This window comes from Epinephelus lanceolatus, chromosome 19 (assembly GCF_041903045.1).
Source record: "Epinephelus lanceolatus isolate andai-2023 chromosome 19, ASM4190304v1, whole genome shotgun sequence".
In the NCBI taxonomy this organism is placed as follows: Eukaryota; Metazoa; Chordata; class Actinopteri; order Perciformes; family Serranidae; genus Epinephelus; species Epinephelus lanceolatus.
Genome location: NC_135752.1, coordinates 31073110 through 31097688, shown reverse-complemented (window position 1 = coordinate 31097688; position 24579 = coordinate 31073110). Strand labels below are relative to the sequence as shown.

Genomic DNA, 24579 nt, shown 5'->3' with positions numbered 1-24579 from the left:
AATTCTGTAACGTTACCTTTGTTACATGTTGCTGTTGTCCCTGGTTTTATATGAGAAGAGGAAAAGATTGCTAGACGCTAGGCTAATTTATACAATGTAAAATGCCATAGGCTTGTGCTAATAGCATTTTGTATTGGTGGGGAAAATGTGTCCAGAAAAAGATAAGTGTTCGTCTGTGAATGCTGCGAGTTATAGTGAAGCCAATTTGTGTACTTGTGTTTGAAAGTGTCTCTATTAAGCCATGTTTAATGTGTGTTTAATGTGTGTTTTCAATCAACTAAACTTTACAGCACTTAACACAGTCCTCCACTGCTGACTAGTGTTTTGGAAGTGTAACTGCAGCATGACACAGACAAACCACTGCAGAAGTAAAAATAACGTGCCGATCTTTTTTTTCCCACGACTAATCGATTAGTTGAAGATTATGTGCGACTTCAGTCGACCAAGAGTTTCTTTGGTTGACTAAAGCCCTAGTGATTTCAGCTAAAGTGGTGCTGTTACAACCATACCCAGTCTCCCCTAAATCTCTTTGTCTACATAAAAATACATATGGTTTTTGTTCGTTCGTTTTTTTTTTTGTTTGTTTGTTTTTAAAAAAGGTAGCACTTACTTTATTTGTAGATGAAGGTCATGCGTCCATCCCTCTGGACAAGGATGTCAATGACTTTGCTGTAAGCGTCCTCCTCGTCAGGTGTATCCCTCAGTTTCAATAGTCTCTCCTTTTCAACAGAAATACGAGCCAAGGACAAAAGCCTGTTCTGTTGCATTCAGCCATGGTCTTTATGCACTTTACATCTAAAAAAGATCCTCTCCACAAGTGTGATGTAGAGGACCAGTTTCAAGTTTTGTGGCCATGGGTGCAGTCTCTGCAAGTCATTGTCTGTCATAACAATATTAACATCATTCCTTTGACTATCTGTGAACAGTATAATCCCACCACATCAGACTGTAATCATCAAATTTTGCATATCTGGACGGGCTCTTTATTTTGACATCATCAAATTTAGCTGACATCTCGGCTCATTTCTTGCAGTCAACCAAGCCAAAGAAACCAAAGCTCCTCCAGACGGAGAATCCTGGCTTTCATTCACACAGTGATGTTGTCAAGAACATTGTGGAATATTTCTTTCCTCTCATCTCTGACATCTCTGTTCAAAAGACTCGCATCATTAAAACTGTCAAACTGCCCTCGCTGGTTATTCAACACACAATATAGTGTCTGATGTGCACAGAGCGAAGGCCAATGTCCACTGCCTTGTTCTGAGGAGGATGAAACAGGTTTAAAAAAAACAAAGCCATCAGGTGCAAACTGGTGTTTGTGATATCCTTGGTTTCATCCACTTTCACTGCAACAAAGGATGCTGCTTGTGTCTCATCTTTTATCCGACCCGTGATAACCTCGGCTTCTATTAAATCACTGTGAATCTGACTTGATGCGCCAGTAAACACATTTGAGGAGCGTCAGTGTGTGGTTAACTTGACATCTTTTTCTGCCAAAACAAGCAACAGTTCATGCACCATCATTTCCCCCTGACTGGCAGCGGAAAGGCTAGCTCTTGTTTGGCAAGGTAACAGGTCACATCGATGGAGCTTTTTATTATTCCGCTGTTTACCTTTACATTGTGCACGCTGCTGTGGAGCCTGCGCTGCTCATCCAGGAGGGACGCGTCCCTGCGACTCCTGCTGAAGGTGATCTGAGGGTGGACACGGGCCGTGGGTTTGTCATGCTTCAGCGGAGCTCTTGGCAAATTGTTCAGGTCACAACATCCCGCTTTCATCCATACCGTGTTGCAGCTGGAGAGGAGTAGGCATGGTGGTACCAGGAAAAGTTAGTCCAAACTTTGCGCCTTCAGCTGAGTAACATCCTGCAGGTCAGGTGTTTGTTTCCCTTCAGCGTCCAAAGCTCCCATTTCTCCATAAAACAACTTTGAAAATGTTTGTAAATAAGAAATATCCAGGCTCAAGCTACCTGCGCCAGGTGGGACTAATTGGGAGCGGGAGTGGATGTCACGTGACAGGAGGCGGGGCTGGTCTTTCCCAGCGAGACCCAGAAAAAAAAAGTTTGAATGTGTTTTTTTCTTTATTTATCTTATTTTATATCATTTGGATGTAAAAGGACATATTAATTTTTTTTTTTTAATATTTTATAAATAGTTAGGCTACATTGAACTAGTTACACGAATAATTTCTTTTTTTATTAATTTGTGTTATTTTCCATTTGAAGTTACTGGGATGCAAGAAACATAGAACTTTTTCCCAGGGAAAAATATATAATAATGTTTTCTAACCAGTGTTGGGGGGTGGGGGGTAGTTACATGTAATTAAATTACAAAATAAATGTAATTGTAATCCATTACAATTATTTAGAAAAAACAGTCATACAATTTTAGTTACTAATCAAAATGTTGGTGATTATAAAGAGGTGACATCCAAATAATCCCATGCTTCTTTTGAGATTTTTCGCTTTCATTGCAGTTTTAAACATTTGTTAGAAAAGTAATCAAAAAGCGATCAAATGTAATGCATTGCATGACTTTGATGAATTATCCAATAGTTACATTACTTATTACATTTCAGTCAGGACCACGTTTGTCAAAGAAAACTTTATTTCCATTTGCAGTATCTTATCTTACTATGACGAAAACTCTGTCTGTCTGTCTGCGTGTCTGTTCCACGTTTTTCTCCTCACTGACTTGGTCAATCCATGTGAAATTTGGCACAGTGGTAGAGGGTCATGGAGGATGCCAATGAAGCAAAATTACATCAATTGGCCAAAGGGGGGCGCTATAGCAACCGATTGAAATTGCAGACTTTGAATGGGCATATCTCATGCCCTGTATGTTGTAGAGACATGAAACTTTGCACAGAGATGCCTCTCTTCATGAGGAACACATTTGCCTCCAGAACCCATAACTTCCAGTTATATAGATTTTCCACCATTTTGATTTTTTTGAAAAACACTTCAAATCGGTCTCTTCCTAGGAAGTTTGACCGATCTGCATGAAACTGGGTGAACATAATCTAGGGACCAATATCTAAAATGTTCTTGTTTTCTGAAGTGAGAAGAAGCAATGCCCACTGTCCCCCACAAAGGACATGGGTTAAAATCTGTGTCTTGAAAGGCTTGAAATTAACAAACAAGTCTAAAATCTGATTATAATATTAAGACTCTCATAAAGAAAACAACAACATCCTCATGCGGAACAGAAATAATATATCTTTATAAATTCCATCACTTATCTCCCTTGCTGCCATAAAATGTGTTTTTGCAATTCTCCTTTCTGAGGAGAATGATGTGTAGTGTTGGTCACACCCCCATGTGTGTTACATCATTAGGAAGCCCAGGATGTTCTCTGTACAGTACATCAGGACTCAAATAGGCTGCGTGCACGCACAGAGGACAAATATAAATTGCCAAGTCTCAGGAGGATATGTCAACCTCGGGGTGGCGCTCGAGGGAAAGTCAAGGGCTCATCAAAGTTGTTTAAATTAATCCCAAGGAAGACGTGATGAATGTACATCTCATGACAATCCATCTGGTACGCCTTGTTCTTGCCATGTTTCAGTCCGGAGCTAAATGTTACACCAAACAACAACATAGGCCACAGACCAACATTTCCCTCCACAGAGGGATGATAACAGCATGACTAGAATTACTAATCATTCTTTAGCAGCCGGCAGCGGAAAACAAGAAGAGCAATGGCAGTGAAACCTTTGCAAATACCTTCACTGTAAATGTTCCTCAAAACGGAATTTAGTGTTGGATGTGCTTTTCCACAAAATGTATTTAATGCCCATTTTAAAGATTGAGGGTTGGATAGAAAATTGTGGCAGCAGTAAGAGGTTAGTGAATTTGCTAGAGCGAGGTCAACTTCAGCTCTGCACTGAAACCTGTTTTTAAAAGAATATATATTATTAATGATCCATTCAAAGCCTGTGATGATGATGACCTCGATTTCAATTGCAAATAAATGTAACATTTTCAAATAATCACAGATTTGACTTGACTAGTGTAATGGTGACATATGTATCTTAATTTCTTGTTATAATCACACAAAATCTATCTGGTTACAGTTTATTTATGACTGCAGGGACAAACTCTCCTCCTGTGGGAGAGGTGGTGGTCATTTCTTTTGGCCCGTTTATTATCATCATCAATTTTGTTAATATTTTTGTTTCCCACAGTGTTATAACGTATGTCACAACCTGTCGATATATTGATTTTAAGAATCTGGTACTTAAAAATAGTTGTCTTTGCTGTTACCCTTTAAAGGGTAACTTTGGTGTTTTTCAAGCTGGACCGCATTTTTTCATGTTTTTTTGTCCGAGTAACTAATTGCAACAACTGTTTTTGAAATTGGTCCAGTATTGACTGAGACCTCTGCAGCTGGCAGCAACAAAACAGGCTGCAATGTAACCACTTGGGGCAATTGTGCATCAATGTACGTCCACCAAAAGTTCTTGTTTTTGCCACTTACAGACTCCAATTGTTATTCTAAGTATGAGAGGCAGACAGAGATAGACCTTTTTGTTAAAGAGTGAGATTCTTTTTGTGCAACCAGAAATAGTCTTGAAATTGCCATCACCAAACCCACCAGATTCCATTTAAATAAACAGTAATTTTATCATCGTAAATCACACTTCATTAAAAGTCCACAAAAACAAACTAAAACTCACAAAAGCTGTCTTGGTTTGTGTTTCCACTGTTCCAACAATCAGCAGCTCCAGTTTGGTTGAAATAAAACCTTATTTTATCATCCAGTTAGATGTGAAAATATGCTGGCTTTATACACACTAAATTTACTGTTTATTTAAATGGAGTCTGGTGGGATTGTTGATGGCAATTTCGGGGCTGTTTTGAGACACACAAAAACGGTTTTACTCTTTAACACATAGGTCTCAGTGTAACGAACTAGGGATTCATTTGGGAAGGAAAGCACAAAACACCAAGAACAGTTTATCAAACCCAAATCTTTACTTACGAGGTCGGGGGTCGTACACATGAAGACAGCCAGTGAAGGCAGAAAAGGCCATTCAGAGAAATCACGCAAAAGCCAGTAGTCCATAAATCCAAGCAGAGTCAGAAACCAAGAAATCAAACACGAGGAAAAAGGATGGAGAGCACGAACACAGTAGAGTGACAATTCTGGCAACTGAACAGGGGAAACATTGAGCTTAAAATACACAAGGGCTGATTGCTAACTACTTGGAGGTGAGTGGAACAAGGCACAGGTGAAACACATGAGGTAATTAACAAAGGCGGAAAACTCAGGAAGTAAAGAAACACTGAACACAATGGGTCTCATTCATGAAATGTGAGCAAAAGGAATTTGGGTGTAAACTGTTTGCAGACGGAAATTTACATGCGTGTCTGCATTCATCAATGTTTTAGTAGCTCCGATCTTTTCGTAGCTACTAACAAAATCTACTCCTGCTCCTGACCACTCATAGTGCTTGTGTAAATTTAGTAAAGCACATAAATATTGCTTGTCACTATTGGAAATTACAATTTTAACTTGTATTGCGCTCTGTTATGTACACAATACACAGTTGCCTTTGAAACACGTGACAAAATATTAAAAATATAACACATTTAGTTAAATTAGTTGGCAATTAGCAGGTTTAAGATCCAGATTAGGTTCATGACTGTGAATTATCTATGTAAATCGACTCAATAGATTACACGTTCTTTCTACATGTTGAATGATGATAATAAAAATATCCGTAAGGACAGCCGGATCACAGCCTCTTCGGCCTCGGTGCCTGGGTTCAGCAGGAGCAGCAGGAGCAGCAGGTGGTGGAGCCACGAAGGAGCACACGCCAATTATTTGAGACAACATGTTTTCTGTTGGTTTTTTTTTTTTTTTTTGGATCATTTGAATGAATAAATCTGATTTGAAAAATATTTAATTTATGTTGTATAAAACAGAGCTTTAGGCTATTAAGATTCAAATAATTTGAAGACGATGCATACAAAATGTTGTAGGTTATATGTTATCCATATCATTTGTTAAAATAAATGTTAAATAGCTCTACATTCCGACAGCCATCACTGATTTAGAGTTTATCCATTAAGCACAAAACATCTCTGGGTTCCCGTTCCCACTTCATTCAAAACCCCACAAATGAATCTTCTGTTTGTTTGGTGACCACTGTATTTTTTTGTGTGTGTGCTTATGCGTTTCTTTGCCTCCAGTTTCATATCAAACCATTTACGCTTCTCCTCTGACATGGTTCTTTGTACCACATTAACAGCATCTGTTACCTCCCTCCAGGCCTTCGCTTTGCCTGTCCCTGTCACACCACTACTAACTGAAGAAAATAAAATGTTTTTCTTAAGTCCACTTCACCCAAAATTATTTCGATCTCCGCTCCGCTTTCTTTGTTTGCGCCATGACTGACAGGTCGACTGGATTCACCTACACCTCCTTATATGGTGGTCATTGGCTATTCATGGGCGGGGATTTATGCTAATTGCTGATTACCGGGAGCGCGCTGTCACTTTACGATGGATTGGCATTCATGATCACACGCACACGTTTAGGATCAAATCTGAGTTTCCCGTGGCGTTCCTGAATCCGGAGTAGGTTTTTAGTAGCGTAGGCTTTTATGTGCAAATCTACACACAGATTTACTCACTTTTCATGAATGAGACCCAATGAGAACACATTTCAATATAAAACAGGAAGTGGACACAAACACATGAGCATAAACTTTTCATAATTTTGTTGGACACTTAGAATAATAATCTGAACCTGTCCGTGGCAAATACAAGCACTTTAAGTGGACATATATTGAGGGTGTGCAATTGCCCCAATTGATTACATTGCCACCTGTTTTGCTGCTGCAGACTGCTGCCCTCTCGCTCAATACTGGACCACTTTCAAAAGTTGTTGCTCCCATTAGTCACTCAGACACAAAACATGTGGGAAAAGGAGTCCAGGTTGAAAAACACCAAAGTTACCCTTTAAAGTTGCAGCAAATGAAGCAAACTTCAGTTTTATATCTTCAGTGTGTGGGAGCTGGAGCAGGCAGAGTGATTGACATGCAGGTTCTGTTTCCCTGTGTGCTCGTCAGGTGTCTTACTGTATAATTGATTTTATTCTACGGTTAATATCTTGCCACGTCCTCTCTGTACAATTCCCCTGTGGGAGAGGAGCCGGAGCAGACAGCGTGATTGACATGCAGGTTCTGTGTCCCTGTGCGGAGGTAATCTATAAAGAGATCCAGGTGTCGTGGCGTCTGTGTTATCTAACCAACACAGTGCAGAAGTTCATCGGTCACACCAGATCAGAAGGCGAGCCATCAGATTCTTACACAGCAGACAGTGTGAGGTTTTATCTCCTGAAGGTTAACTGGCCCAGACTGGAATGGACCTCATCAAAACTGTTTCAATTGAGCATTATGCCCCAATTACAGGCTATTTTACCTCTCTAACTACCCTGGAGATGCAACACAATCTCACAAATGTGGTTCTGTCACCACTAAAGCGCCAACTATTTTGACAAATGCGGCTAAATATTAACGGTCATTATTAGGGATTAGTTACCTTGTCTTAAGTATTCTTTTTGTACAGTAGAAGCAGCAGCCAATCCTCCTCGCTGTTCTCTTATTATTGTCTGACAGTGCTATAATTAAATAGACACATTTGCCAGGTTTAGTGCTGTAATTACTAAGGAAGCGTGAAAATGCCCACTCAACCCAACTGGTAGTGTAGGTATTCATGAGCTATTCAATTTGTTAGCGTCTTCATTTGATTTATGTGTGTGTGAGTGTCTCTCCGTCGGGTGGCGGGGCTCATGTGAGAAACTTATAATTTCAAATTCATGATGTGAAAATTATAGGCTAAATAATCTTTTTGATAATGTGTTTTTTTTTTAATTCTTGAGCTACTTGATAGGCTGTGAGAGCTTCATGGTGATTTCTGGAACAACAAAGAGGTTTTGTCAGGCACCACAGAAAGCACAGTGACTGCCTGGAGAGGCTCATTGTAGTGTGAGGAAGGAGAGTCAGTCGTCATGGTAAAAGTGGTAATGAGGGTTATATTTCACTTCTCCACAAAGCCCTCTTTAGTTTGTACAGGCATATAACATCAGTGTTAATATAAATAGACTTACTTAGAATATTATCGCTAGTTAAATGAAAAGTGGTTACAAGTGCATATTGGCTTTGTTAGGCTCTGCATGTCTCACCCGATAGGAACCAACTGTCTATTTCTAATATGCCAGTTACAGGGCTTACCTGCTGACACAGTTAAACTACTGTGAATTCAGTCCATCTCCAGAAGTGATCCATGATAATCGCACACAGTCATGATCACAATCCAAATGAGATGGAGGGAGGCAGATGAAAAAGAAGCTGTGTCATCCGAGGCTGACAAAACTGAAAACCATAATCTTTAAAACCATCAATTTCCTTTCCGAGGCTTCTCGGGAAATGTTTTGCAAACAGAAGGAGTACCACAACCTGAAGGCTACACTTTCTCACCATGTATATCTATTTCTTAAATAGTTTGAAAATAAACTTTGCCGATTCATTCCCATGCCGCTGAGCGCCTATGTTTTCCCAAAATAGCCCCGTTTTTCAAAGAGGGTTCGGATCAACAAAGTTCCATTGATTTTGAAAGTATTTGTGTATGCAAAACACTCAAAATAAGCAAAGGGGAATACCAGTCAGTTTGAGGTTCCATGTTACTTCTCTGGCGAAGGAGAGTCAGATCGATGGCTGCGAACACCTTTTGTTCCACTGTCTGATCAACAATGTAATGTGATGATTCTGTAAGTTAGTGAAGTGGAGTAACCCGAGGCTGTGCATGGTACAAATGCTTCATGTTTATTTATTAAAACAAAAAATTCATTGCATACAGTGCTACCCTGCTGGGCTTTAGACTATGATTTACATGGGAAAAATAGATGAAGGAGGCAGCGAGAGACAAAAGCGATTTACAAACATATGCAAAGAAGCAAAACGTCCCTGTACGTGAATTCTTAAATGTTTTACAGTATTGCATTTTCAATTGATATAATGTAAACCCTGATTCAGGGATTGCATATGTTTATCCAAGAAATGTCTTTTATCATTTTACATGACACAAAAATACACAAAACATAAAAAAACACTAATCAACTAAAGTCAAAATCTGCTTATACAATCAACAATATACAAATAAATCTAAATGAGACACTAAAAAGTACAATACGCCAATATTTAAAAACAAAATTCCTCATCCAAACATAAACAAAAGGAGTTCCTAACACAGGTGGGACCAAGTCATTGGTTTGCAAGTCACAAGGAAGTCTCAAGTCTTTGAGACATGACGAGACAAGTAAGGTCACAAGTCCTAAACTTTGAGTTTCGAGTCCTCAAAAAGTTGAATGCCCTCTTCACCAAACTTAACATCATTTTAACAACATAGTAATGATATATAGAATTTAAAAATCACATTTTTTTTTTTTTTTAAAATATTTGTACTCGCTTGTTAAAACAAGTTTGTTTGAAGTTGTTGCGTCCAATGGAGCTAAGTTACATGACGTTGTTGTTGTGGAATAAAGAGACTCAACACATAGGATTGGACATTTGAGGGTTTACCCGGGAGAAAGTCAAAGAATTGATACATCATGACAATTTATAGTACCTCACAAACGAGCAGTATCAGCTGACACACCTACAAGCTTTCCAATACACATTAAAAGGTGTTTCCTGTCACTTAGGCTGCTTTCAGACCTAGAGTTGTCTTGCTTTGGTCTGAATCAGGGACTTATTTTGTCACAAAGCTGCATTATTGCCTTGGTTGGTTCATGTTCTCACGGCAGCATTTACAAGCGGACCAGATCAAATGCCTTGTGTGAGAAAGCTGCTCTTGATTGGTCAGAATTTCCATGTGGGAAAAATCCAGGAAGTAAACCAAACGTTGAAGAAGAGTACACTTGCAAGATAAATGTGACACTTTGTAACGTCACAATGGAGGGACAACTACGCAGGTTGATTTTAGCGCTGCTCATCGTGGACTATATTGCTGTCATTGTTCATTTTAGTCAAACCATACAGTTTGAAAACGAGGCGCGGCTCCAACTAGAAAACAATGTTTTGATGCATTGGATGTGCTGAATGTGCATATTAAGGCAGTACAGGAGGAGGTGCATATTAATAATCCTCCAGGACTGTAACATGCTCATGTTTAACCCAAACAATGTGTCATGTGACTGCAGTTGCTTCACATCCAGGTCGGAACACGTTCTCACCACAAATGATCCGCACCAGAGTTCATTTGTAACCGGACCAAGACCACCTCTTCAAGAAGGTCTCAGTCTGGTTGTTTTGGTGCGCACCTGAGTGTGATTGCTGTGTTCACACCTGCCCAAACGAACCACACCTTGTGGGCAAACAAACTTGAGTTGGATTGAACTGAACCAAACATTGCAGGTGTGAAAGCACCCTTAAGCTGTTGTTTCCTGTTATTCCAATAATGATTAAGGAAATCAAGGGAAATTAATTGATTTGTGGCACACTTATACTTTAGATTTTTAATCTTTGGTCTTGGGGAAAGGTATCAGTTATTTTCCAAGCCAAAACCTTAAGTCCAATTGAAGTCATGAGTCATTGGTGTTAAAGTCCAAGTCGAGTTGCAAGTCTTTTCAGATTTTGTGAAATCTGACACCTCTGGTTCCTAATAAGAAAACTAATAAGAAAACTTGCCTTATAAACGAACATTTTCTTTTACATATTTTTTCATATTGATGAGCTTTTATTCCATTACATTGTCATCGCTGTAAACATTACTGCAACCACTGCTGCAAACTCCATAAATACAGCACACACAAATATATGTTTCACTTTTAATCATATAAATCTGTATATGTTCCTGTTTCTATCAATATTAATGTACATATTTTCCTTGTAGTAAAAAATTAGTCTCCATTTCCAGCTATGAAGAAGTCCAAAGTTATAAGGACAGCAGTTTGATATCAGTCATACATATTTTTCAAGAGTAAACCCTCCCCCCAAAGTGCTTCGTAATGTCAACATGCGCTGTGAGAAACTGGTCTCAGATATGTGTTTTCTACGAGTGCATTCCCAAGGACAGGGTAAAACCACCCATTATAATAAGGTTATCAATTCTGAATGAACACGCTTTGTAATCAATGGGAGAATAAGAAACGCTTACTGCAAGGTTACTGCCCTTGGGATAACAAGAGCACAGATGTTTTTCAAAAAGTAAGTCTCTTGGGCAAATGCCTAATTAAAGTGAAATAGGGGTTAAGAAAGATTCTGCTGTACTATAAAACCAATACAACAGAAGAAAAGTCATTCTCTCCCCTGATGCTATTATTCCACACTCTGCTGGGAGGCATTCGGTGAAGTAATTAACTTCGCTGACATGTTGTGAATTCTCGCTTCTCCGACTGAATGCTGGATGTGCAGATGGACTGATTGAAAAACTCCCATTTAGGTTTCAATCTTTAAATTATCCACGTCCTACCATATTTCTATGGTAATATTGCTGATAATCACACTAATTTTACACTTGGCAGGAGATAATAGTCACGGCTTATCCTCAGCAACAAGGGCTAATTGCCATCCTCATTCTTTCCGTCATGCAAAATAAAATACCTGCTGAAGTCCACTCGAAGATGGAAAAACACAAAAATAATTATGTCTGCAAGGTTAAATGAAACATACACGCCTTCATCACAGCAGAACACGATATGAAAATGTCACTGTTGTGCAGCTGGAAACTGGTCATGTGTGCTTTTCATTTACAATTTTCTTGTTGTTGCAACGCTGCAAGATGTTTGATTCCACGTATCCCTCAATTATGTCTTTTTGTTATTTCGCTTGCTGAGAATACACTGAATTGCTTTTTATCCAACTAACAGTTCAAATCCAAATCTACAATATAAAACAAAGAAAATTAGCAAATCCTAATATTTGACGAGTTGAAACAAGTGAATGTTTGCCTCTGCTGCTTGTTAAACAGCTTAACCGACTCACAATTGCAATTTCTGTCACTTAACCTTCTGTTGATGAATTTTCGTCACCGCGCTGGTTGGCATGAGTAATGATTAAACAAGTGTGGGTTTCAGGGGGGGAAACATTTCTGGGTTTTAACTTCAAAATGCATGAGAGTTGTAAACTCATCTAACTTGCATGTCACACTAAAAGTTTCCACTGAAGAGAAAAGTACAGATTGTCAACTTTTAATTGAGCGCGTGCTTTGGCCTCCAGGTAAAACGAGCGAGTTCAGTTTCTGTCAGTGATCGTGCTTTGAGGTGTGCGTGAGCAAATTACTGAAGATAATGGACTGACTTTACATTCCAGGAGAGTTTGACTTAGAGATGACTTGTGAACTTTTCTTTGATTTATAGTCCTTCAGATTCTTATGAAATCAAACCCCTTTTTGAGAGTATTTAGAATCAGCCACTGAATATTTCTACATTCTGTCATTACCTCTCTGATTAACAGGCTTTCAATGTGAGTGGCGGGGTCCGCCATACAAATTGCCTTCACAAGCTTCAGTTCATAATCCACTGTTACTGTTCCTTATTTTATCTCATTGATAACAGCCTCACTGTTTACTGTTCACTCCTGGCTTTATTGTCAAGCAGTTAATGCTATGTTTTTGTGTTATTAATAATGTATCTCTAATACAATGCATCGGCCATTTTCAGCTTTTTTTAACAGCAGATTTGTAGCTTTCTTTGCTAAAGTAATGTTATTTTGTCATGTTGCACTGTAAACAGACACAACAGCTGCCCTTGTGTTGTATTTCTGACACAGTAGCTGCCCAGAGAGTGTTATGCTGTGTTCACACTACAGGCGACAACGCAACAGCCTGACCTGCTTCATTACCACCAAGTCGCTGCTGAAGTGTTTCTCAGAAGCTCGTTAACGTAGTTATGTCATCGCAGGCTTGTGTGTGTCTGTTGCTTGCCATAAAGCACCATGACTAAATGTCATCTAAAGTTTGTTTGTGGTCAATAAAATATCTAAGCTTTTGATCAATTTTTGAGCCTCATTTTGACACATTTTGCCACTCCATTACATCACTGTGTGCATCGCAACGCACATAAAGCTAACATAGCCTCAGCTAACTTAGCTAAATAACACAGAACCCCAGCTAGAAACAAAAACATGATTGGTCAACTAATTGATTATAGTGTCATTTGATATATGCATGCAAATACATCTTGCCTGTAGATTCCGTGGACCATGCGCTGCGATTTGTCACTGATTCATACACATATACATCAGTGCAGTTTGTACGAGAAAGTTGGTTTGTCTTCTCCATACAACTGTAGAATGGGACACTGGTAAACCTTTCTCTATAAATCCATATTACATGATCTGCTTCCTTATTTATGTTTTCTACTAACTCCTGAAACTATCAGTAGCTGCAACCCTCAGTCATGTGGACAACTCATGTATAGTAAAACTTCAATAAAATGCCTAGTCCTGATTAAAAGCCCAGTCCTTTTTACTAACCCAGTGTGGCTACACATTTTGACAAATAAAGGCCTGGTATGATTACCAAGCAGTTCATTTTTCTCTGCATGTAAAAAAACAGGTTGTTGGCTACCCACTGGAGCTAACATTAGTTAGCTGTTAAAAATCGCACATACAATTATAAATCTATAAACTTTTGTTGTTTGTATGGGGATGCTACACATTGTTAGCTTGATTAGATTCTCCACAACACAATCATTCAGTTCATTCTACTGAAGTCATGAGCGCCAGAGAAGACTGTGATTCATTGAGATACAGCGCCATGACGAAAGAACAAGCGACTCCTTTTCTCTGAAGCTGTCATAAAGTCAGAATTTGTGTCCATTCTTCAATTACCCTGTTAGTAATTCATATTCCTTTCGTTCATAAAGATCCATGGATCAAAGAATGAAAAGTATTTTTCATAAAAATGAAAATGTATGCTGGGTGCCGTAAATCTCCTTCTCTTATGTGTTGTTTGTTGGAGCTAGATTAAATGAATGATTCATATTTGATATGTTATTCAAAGCTGAATTCTTAGACAAGTGATATTTATACTGGTTTGAATAAAAAAAATGATAGTGTTTCTCGTTTTAATAGAGCAAAAGTTTTGTTGAAAAGGGATTAAAGGCCTGTCCCATATTTAAGCCTGTTGAGTTCAGTGATGTAAGCAAATAATAGTTCAGGCTACTAATTGATGTTTTACAATATATGATTCCCCGAAACCCACACTATCTTTGCTGAAAGTGCTTTTGAAGTTTTGGCTCCCTCATCTTGGAGTCACCTTAAACTAGATTCTAGCAGGGGAGATTTTAAAAACAGGCTTGACAACCTTTTGACCACTGAATGCATCTGTCCGGGTACTGCTCATTCAACTGGCTGTTGTAAATTGCATCTGTTTTAAGTCTGTTGGTTGTTTTTATTTATGAATTTTTATGCTGTTTGTTTAAACCAAATTTCCAGTACAGACCTTTTATTTTGAAGTACTGTTTCCTGCTGTAGAGTGAGTGACTAACAGACAGCAAACTAGCTCGACAACATGGCCAATCCCAAGTGTGACGCCGAATGTATTACACAGTGTGGACCTTAAACTAATAGCTAAGGAGAAATCTGGACCTCATGGCTGGACCAGTTGGGAACCACTGGTTTAAACTTTTTGCTGTTGTGCTTTTGGTCTTTTATGTGAAATTCTTCATGCTGCTGTCTTGGTCAGAACTCCCTTGAAACAGAGATTTTGAATCTCATTGAGACTATTCCTGGTTAAATAAAGGTTGAATAAATTGGCATCATTCAAATGCTGAAACAAGTTAAGACCTGCTCAATTAATTTGTAGCGCATTGGGCGTGTTATAGGCGTCCACAGCGACAAGTGTCAGGCATCAGTTTGTAGCTTTATGTAACCATCTCCATTGAAAATGACTTGCAGCCTGATGCTGTCGTTCATAGTGTCAATGCAGCATTAAGGTTATTTCACTGCACATGCTGTTACCACAGTAACCACGAGTGTCATCAAATCAACTAGGACTGGTGTTACTCTAACTCTGAAAGTCAAAGTTTCTTTTAAGCATGCTTAACTCATAATGAAACTCCATGAACTACATGGGAAGTCGTTTTTCAGAAAATACACCAACAACTAATTGTCACATCAAACTGTCAGCCCTTGAATTATTTCTGTCAAGGGTCAATGAACAAAAGAAAGATCCCCATCTATATAGCGCATTGTACCTCCGCTCTTATGCACCCTCCCTCTATAAAGGTAATAATCAAGCTGTCATTGTGTCACTTCCTGTATAGAAAGCTAAGAAAAGGACTCCCAGGATGAAGTAAACGTCTTCACGGAAAAATATCACTTCAAAAACAACCAATCACGGCTGGGTTGACAGCTACAGATTGTGCTAAGAAGAAGGCTGTACGGCTGATAAATTCACACCATGTAGTCGTACTAAAAAAACAAAAAATGTTACCTGTCAGTGTGAACTGCTGTTTTGTCGTTTGAATGCCACGAGTGTTTGTCTTTGAAATGAGCTGCTGAAGTGCCCGCACCCGGGCTGCTCTCATACACACTCATTACTGCTTTCTTTGTTTGCTCTCAGCAAAACTCTACCCCACAGCCACAGACAACAAGAAATATGTGTTTGTCCCACCCCATAATCGCTGATGTCACAGTGATATAAAAGTCTAAACAAATGGAATTGCGGAGGATTAAAAAGATGACTATGACATTACCTCCGATCATTTTCTTGAGATGGGGGTTGTCTGGTGCTGCAGTACTAATACCATTAGTTTAATTGGAAGCTGGTTCAGATGTAAGACAAGTATTTTATCAGTCAATGAAGTCAGCTGCCCACTCAGTGTCAAAAGAGCAGAATCAAGCTGTATATCTGTGCGCCATCACAGATTGCCTCTGGTTTAGGTTGTGGAAAAGGAGCAGAGTGAGGACAGAGAAGCTGCTGTTGCCAAGAAAAACCTGCTAACTATTTTTAAAGCTCTAACATGCACTGAATGTCTGCAGGTGTTAATTTAGATCTAATAAATCCAATGAAACAATAACTTTATTAATTACTTCTTCCTATGATGCTGACATTAAAGTTTGTCAATTGACGTGTTGATTTAAGTTTAATATTTGGGCATCCATATTAGGGCTGAGCCACAGTATATGTGATTTTATATCACTTTAATAGTTTATATATCATGATACAGTAGCTGATTGTTCTGTAAACTCAATTAAGAAATGATTTGGTGGTTATTTCCATTTTGCATGTTTTTGTATTCACAGCTTCACTCTCCTCCTTCATATCTGCCCTCAACACGTTACCTTGTGAGGCAGCTGGATTCGCAATATCACAAAATAATCATGAGCTCACCCAAGAATCGCAAGATCACGTAGGGAATTGCAAAATCATGCAAGACTCTAACCCAGATTTGCTACATAACCTGCCCTGAATGTCAGTGTTTCTTCCCCAGGATGGTGAAGGCATGACCCACCCTATAGAGTGTGCCAGTAAACCCGGAACTCCGTTAGCGCTTTTAGCACTTCCGGTTCTCTTGTCTAAAAGTCAATACGTTTTTTGAATGGGATTTTGGTAAAATGCCTCAAATAAGGTCTGTGGTTAACAAAAGCTTAAGCGAGTTTCAGGTTTTGTTCTACGACAGAAAACACGTCCTTAAATACCCTACTTGTGAATTTTGAAGCTTTTACGTGTCGTAAAAAAGGCGGTTGCTAACAAGTTGCTCAATACGACTACAAACCCTGTCAGGGACATTAAATGTCATCACCCCCGAACAGGCGAGAGTGCTGGCAGTCCGCCATTACAGCTTCTTATTTAGCTTAAACAGTCCGATTTCCCCATTAAACAATGTTTTTAAAATAAAGCGGCCGAAATCAGTTGAAAGCTTAGTGGCGGTGACGTAAAGCCCGAACAGGCGAGAGTGCTGGCAGTCCGCCATTACAGCTTCTTATTTAGCTTAAACAGTCCGATTTCCCCATTATACAATGTTTTTAAAATAAAGTGGCCGAAATCAGTTGAAAGCTTAGTGGCGGTGACGTAAAGAGTCATGCGACCGTGGAGTAGTCATGTAGTCCGTTAAAGCCTAATGTTAGCTTTTTACTTCTGGCGATCACATTTAAGCTTCAAATGTGGTATGAAAGGTGTTCATATGTGAAGATTATCTCGCTGAACAAAACCTGTAAGTATCATAAACTTGTGTTAGCCACAGAGCTTATTTTCTGACATAATCCAAAACGCAATGCAAAAATCACATTCACTTTCTCTTCCACTGGTTTGAAATGGTCTTGGCTGGGATGGAAAACTACTTCTGCGCACAAATCAGGATTAAGTAGCATTTGAAACAGAATCTGATGACACTCGATGGGTTGTTTTAGTCAAGGTCAGTCTTAGAGGTTTCTTTTTTAGTCATGAATATTTCAAGGCATTGGGAAATACAACAGATTTTAAGTTTTCAGAGGCTTTGAAAACATCTGAGATTATCAATGTATTATTTTTTTAATGTGTGAAAATCCAATTTATAAAAGTAATAATACAAAAAAAGCAGGTGAGACTTGGAATATTACAATACCATTTGCAGCTCAAACTTTCTGATCTTTAACAGTTGGAGTTTTTTTAATCACATAGAAGGACTCACACTCAGCAGCTTATTTGCATTTCACTCCAGCTAACACCCTCGTCTTGCAGCGGAAAAGACAACTTCTGATTGTTCTGTGAGGGTAGAATCAGTTCACACTGGTCTGCTGCAGTCAAAATAAATCTGGGTATTTTTCCAGTGAAAATTGGTAGAAGTGGTAGATTTTAAAAAAAGACATTGTAAGTGTGTCATTTTTTTCTAGAAACAAAAACTTGCCGTCTAGTGTGCTATCACCACCGACTGATTTAAATACAGATAAGCCAGTCTGGGAAACTTTAACATTTTGCTGACATTCACTTGCATAAAGACTCAAGTTACTCACTAATTGTTGTTTTAGACCTTACCAAGCTAACATAAGCAGCCTATGGTTACACTTTTCAATTTGTATATGACATTTCTTTTCATAAGACCTTGATTGGTTTCTAGCTTCGAGAGTCACTTCCTGGCATTTGCAAATAATTCATTCGCTGCTTAATGGCCATAATAAAAGACTGCTTGCTTTAAAGCTAATCCTCCTAAGTACACACAATAACTGAAAAAGGTAGCAGTATAACAATCAGGTTTATGAGCCCTCGCTGTTGTCCACGACTCCTTGTGGACAGGTTTCCTTTGTGATGTTGTATTATAAAGAACGGTTTATCCAAATAATACGTACATTTCCTGCTAGAACGTTTATAGCCGTTCCCTCAGGTTTTAGCACTGAATGGCAGAATCATGTCTTTAAAGCTCTTTAATCCAGTATATTTAAAAATATTTTAACATACTTTTCCTTGTTTGCTGCACTAGAAACACAATATTTAGATTCAATTTCAAAAACGTAGGCAAAAAAAAGTAGTGCTGACTACAAATCCCCAGAGCAGCACGTAGGGTTTGAGGTACATTATGTGTACACCAGGAAAAGGAAATGTTCTACAGAAGTGAAACATTGATTTGCAGTAAATGTAGCCTCTATGAGTGAATTTCAATTATAGGATGGATACACCACAATGTTCTGGTACACTGTGGAGCTCTGAGTTAATTATTTGGTTGACTAATGTGAAGGCCTAGAGCTAGTGCAGCAAGCGAAACCCAATTTCCCTCCATTGTTCATGAAGAAAAGAGAGCGTGTGGCATAAGCATGTTGCTCTCAGCAGGGTTAGGAGCAGAGGTGGCAGGTTAGTGCCAGGAACATCGCTGGTTTGAGCCCCCAGAGCTAACAGGAACAATCTTAATTTACACTGGTAAGCGAGGCTGAGCGAGATCAGTGGTGTCCAATTTTCAGGATATGCCACATAAAAGATCTGACGTTGGGTGTAATGAACTGTGCTCCACTGTTTGGACTTAGAACAGATGAAACTCTGCACATGCGAGTGCCCAGTCGCACCAGTAAGTGGCTAAGCAAAATTAATTTGTGCTCCCTTCCCACGAAGAGAGTCAATATTTCTCAGTGAATGTGCTCTCATGTGGACAGACTGTGTTCAGCAAGCGGGGGAGAGCAGCAGCACGTTCAGTCAACCAATCATCTGCCAGACAGACACGTGAATGAGATGTGAATGTGTGTACCAAACAACCAATCACTGATCTGCACACCTTCTCCTTTTATCTAATATGTTTTAACTTAGTTAGTCACTACATTAGTGACTTTATTCTAGTGTCTGATTCCACAGTCTACACAACAACCTACATACCAGAGCTGCCCCGTGAAAGTCCATGAGTCATCTTCTGTCGATGACTCTTTTGTCGAGAGCGACAGGTGATTTCGTCTCATACATCGATTTATTTGTGACCGCCTGCCACAATATCAACAATGGCCGCTACATGTTGCCACTTTTTTGACTTCAATTAAAAGCCTAGTCCCAATTAAACACCCAGTCCCTTCTACTAGCCATGTGTTGCTACACATTTTGACCATTAAACACCTGTCTCAATTAGATGCCTGGTCTGGCTGCCAAACAGTTCAGTTTTTTAATAGAAGTTCTTCAGATGTATAAAACCGGGTTGTGTCCAATGTTCATTCCTTGATTATCCTGGAACTTATTAATGTTCCTTTAGTCCGTAAGGGTCTTCAGATCAAAAGATTAATCCAAGTTGCGAGTATGGTTTTAACAGGATAAAGTGGTGTTGTGTCAGTATGTTAGATGCTGTAATCCTCAAGTGTTGTAACTCACTCTCTGTCTGATGCGCTGTCTGTTGGAGCTAGATCAAATGAATGATTCATAATTGATATACTATCTGAAGCCTAATTTTTGAACAAGTAATATTCATACTCGTTTAAATAAACAACTTGATTGTATTTCACAATCTTTGCTGAGCAATATTTTATTTTATCAAGCTGTTGATTATAGTGATTTAAGCAAATAATAACAGCCTCTGGCTATTAATTGAAGTTTTACAGTATATGAAACAAGAAAAATCTTATTTCATTGTAGAGCTGTACGCAGCGCATCAATTCTCTCAGCCCCTAGTTGCCCCTTTGTCTCTCTCACGCCAAAGGGTTTTAGTTCACCATCATGGAAGAGTGTGTAAAGCTGCCAATATTTGAACATAAGAAGCTGCAATAAGAGTATTTTGGGGCACTTTTATAGTACTTTTCTATGAAAAATGACTCAAACCGATATGTCGACTACTAAAATAGTCACCGATTATTTTAATAGTTGATTAGTCATCGATTAGTCGACTAATCGTTGCAGCCCTAATGATGATGAGATGATAGCAACTTGAAAACTATTAGCCAATGATAAGGCTAGTTAGAGTGAGTTAAGTTGAGCTTGACTTATTTTTTTACTTCTTCTTTTTACATCTCGTAAATATTTAAAAACTTACATAATGAGGTCGCGGATATGCAAATTAGTACATGACCACCATCTACCAATGTCTAGGGACTTTTCAAGCACTCTTTTGCTAGTTTACATTGAAAATAGTTGGCAAAACTGTATTCAGGCACTTTGATATTAATCTAGCCGGGGAACCAAACAAACGTGCGAGCTCATGATTTATTTGCATTACATAAAATATGTGATGACATCATTTTTGGCACGCATACCCTTGTTTAGACTGATGGCAAGCACAAACCTAGCCTAGCCGAGTGTCCTTGAGGCATTTTGAAAACAACCAAAATGGCTGCAGCTGCTGTGGAGCATTCAGTTGAAGTACTAATTTCAAATTCTTTTTTTTTTTAAAGATATTTCTTTGGGCTTTGGCCTTTACTTGATGGGACAGCTATGGTGTGAAGGGGGAAGAGAGAGGGAGGATGACATGCAGCAAAGGGCCTCGGGCCAGAACTGAACCCGCAGCTGCTACTGCAAGGACACAGCCCCTGAACATGGGGTGCCCGCTCCACCAGGTGAGCACGTTCACACACACAAGTTCTTTGCTACATTACCGATCACCCCTGCATGCTATAGTCTGTTTGCATTTGTCTGACGCTCAGCGCTATGTCATGTTTTGTTGCTTTGATTGGTCGTAGGTCTACTGAATTGCGCCCAGAGGCATTTCCATCTGCAGCAGGTGACAACGCCCTTTTGATGTTGAAAAGTGAACAGAAAAGTTCCAGAAACATTTGTGAAATGGTCTGGTGATGCCGATTATAGAAAATGAATGAATGAATAAAACTTTGTTGTTATGAAATACTCGTGTGACTGACCACTCAAATAACAAAAGATTGTTTTGTTAATTTTTGATTTGACTGTAACTCTTAATTTGGACAACAGCATTTTGTGCACTGACAGCATCACTACAAAATTCCTTTGTAAGCCAATAAGCAATAATGTTGAATTGTTGCCCAGCACTGCGAGGATGTGCTCAGTACCTGCTGTTGATGCGCCCTCAAACAAAGCATTTAACCACTCAACTGGTGCCACTTATCAGTGCCTCTGTCAGCTCCCAAGTGTCAATGTGAACAACTGACTGAGTAAAAAGCAGGTGCTGCTGTGAGGAAAAAAACAGTCATCACTCAGTGAATTGATCCTCGCTAAATTAAAGTCAAAAGGAAAAAAAAAGTAAAAGCTGAATTGCATTTATGTCCATAAAAAAATAAACAAGGACAAACCCTACAAGTTGTCTTGACCCTCTTCAATTATCAAGCTTAATTAGAGGTCTTGCTTCGCTGAACAAGGAGACGGCCTGGAGAGGAAAGTAAGGCTTTTATCCACACTGCGTAGGTTTTTAGATTCCAAAAATTCACAGTATTTTACGGGTATAAAAGCTGATAATGATCTCTGTTGGGAAATTAAACTTTTAGAAACAGTGTTACACTAAAGCAGAACAGTAACAGTGCAGCAGAAAAGCATTTCAAATTCTATTTATCTTCCTTACTTATTGGCATTTCATAAACACCTCTTATTAAACTCAAAGGTGATGGATGATATCTAAAAACTTAATCATCCCCAGCCTAAACCAGTCACTTGATGATGACTGAGATCGTTTTGTCCCTTGTGTAGCCACTGAGTCATCCCTGGATGATGAATGCATATCAAACCACACACAGAGAACGTGGTGAATCCATCAGCACAGTGAAAAGCTTTGATATCGGCAGATTGGCAGACTTTCTCAAAAGAAAATGCCAAGAGCGTGATGGCGATGGGTCACAAAGTAAAACAAACTTTTAAAGCTCTGCATAAGGGTAAAGGTGATTTTGTGTCTTTATTATTTTCACTGAGACCTGGTTTGTTGAAAACCATTATTTTCCAAGTGAAGCTGAACAAACAGTCCAAGCAGAAAACCTCCCTAAAAGCGATTCTGTACTTAAAGGACATTTTTTTTTGTCAGTAAAAGGGAATAAGATCGATCAGACAAAGGCTCACTTTCTGCCACATGCACTTTTTGCCACCTTGTGATGTGAGTCAATAAGTGAAAGGACACACCAGGTGAGATGAGCCGAAGGCTGGCGCTGTCAGAACAGCACGGTGTCTGGTTCTGGCTCAGCAGAGCAGCTGCTTTGATGCCCCAGGAGCAGAGAGAGCTGATGGCAATTTTTCTGTGCCTTAGTGGAGCACTGCATTGTGGGAAGACTACAGCACGGCGCAGACTTCAGTAGATTCGACGGAGGAAGCAAACCTGTGGGTAAAAAGAAGCTGGAATTATCCTTGAGTTTCCTGATATCTTAACACAGACGTTATTTTAATAAATGTCTGCAGCCTGTTGGTTTTGTCGCCTCCACCCTGAACTCCCACAGATATGAAACACTCACAGGTTAAGGGTTGGATATTAAATACTGGCTTGTGAGTGCAAATGTAAGTTAGCTTGCAAGGTTAATTCAAAGCAGCCAAAGAGTAACAACATGCCTGACCTTTCTGTTAATTTGTTCTTAACAAATGTCACCTAGATCAGATTAAAATTTGCTAAGTGTTCCAGTAATGGCCTGTTAAATGTTGCGCTCTACCATGCATACCACACTGCGACTGTAAGCCACAGAATTTTAGTTTAAAGGTCTTGTATAAAAAATAAAATAAAAAATATGGCAAGATAGTCAAGCCCACTGATTTGAATGTACATTTGAGCAAATAAAGAACACTTCACTGCATAGAAATCAAATCAAATTTAAGAGTGAATAAAGAATATGTATGCTTTATACCAGCAGACAAATCAGTTATCAAAAGGTGTACATTTACTAGTGTACAATATGTAAGCACTAGGTGCCACTAAAATCATTAGAGAAAGGTCACCAGTCAATCATAGTTGACACATTTTTCACTTGGTATTAACATGTATCTTGGGTGATCACATCATCAGTGGGTAGCTCTAAATACAGGTGTGACTGCACCCAATGTCCTCAATGTGCCTTGAGATCCGACCTCTCAGACCACATTCAGAAGTGGTCTCACATTCTTTCAGCGGTGTGTACGCTAATATGTCCTGTGCCATACTTAAGGACCGCCTACTCAGCTGACTGTTGCTGCTGTTATGTAGTTTAGACGCAGTGTTGAAGATCCGTCTCTGGAGCTGTCTTCCACCTGGTAAATGGTCAGTTAGCTTGTGCCCAGTTAGCATGAGCTAACATAGCAGCTGTTAAATGTTCCCGAAAAACTCACACTGACACTGAAACAACTCGATTCTGTCATTAAACCTGTTGATAACCATTAAAGTAACGTTAGCCGTGTGATGCTAACAGTTTGTCCTGTCTCTCAGCACATTTACATGACGTTAGAGAAAATTGATTTATTGTGTTACCCCCACTAAAACCAGACTTTAAAAAATACATGTGAACATGGAAGTCTGACTGAAATTGTACGAAACAATTTCGGACTAACACACACACAGATAAAGCAAATGGAATCAAATTACTTCTGCACAAATACAGTCAATCGGACCCAAACTATAGCCTATATGTTCTGCTCATGCTCCACAGTTTCCACCCCAGGCTTTGACCCGGAAGTCAAATAGCATTAAATGTGAAACAGAAGAAGAAGCCAGTAACATGGCGAAATCTACGTCCAGCGCGCATCTCATCTGTACAAAAAGTGAAGCGTACAGCATGTACGAAATGTACAGAGCCGTAAAGCTGTCCACCACGGTACCAGTTTGCCGCTAGCTAACTGTAGCTAACTTTGTAAGTTGTTTGGTGTGTGAAACACAACAGGTCAACCAGAAAAGATCCAATACTAACAATCTAAAAGGGGGCATTTTGCCACCTATCGTAGCAGAATCGGACAGACTTTGCTCAATAAATCAATTCTCCTCCCGTGTTTTTACACTGGGACAAGGCCAGTAGTCCAATTAAATGGCCTAGTCAAGCTATAGCCGTAACTCTACTTAAAGGGATAGTGCACCCAAAAATGAAAATTCAGCCATTATCTACTCACCCATATGCCGATGGAGGCTCAGGTGAAGTTTTAGAGTCTTCACAACACTTCCGGAGTTCCAAGGGGAGAGGAGGTAGCAACACAACTCCATCTAATGGAGGCTTACGTCCAGAAACACATAACTGAAACCACAGAATATCTCCATACTGCTCGTCCGTAGTGATCCAAGTGTCCTG

At 39.3% G+C, this 24579-nt stretch overlaps 1 protein-coding gene across 2 annotated transcripts in view; it reads right to left on the bottom strand.

The window, feature by feature from the left end:
• Positions 1-8811: 8811 nt before the first annotated feature.
• Positions 8812-24579, bottom strand: part of igsf9a (immunoglobulin superfamily, member 9a) — a 111866-nt gene continuing 96098 nt past the window's right edge. For both annotated transcript variants that reach the window (XM_078161863.1, XM_078161862.1), the window contains exon 21: positions 8812-22658. In XM_078161863.1, the coding sequence (XP_078017989.1) occupies positions 22495-22658 (164 nt within the window). In that variant the 3' untranslated portion in view covers positions 8812-22494. The remainder of the gene's footprint in view (positions 22659-24579) is intronic.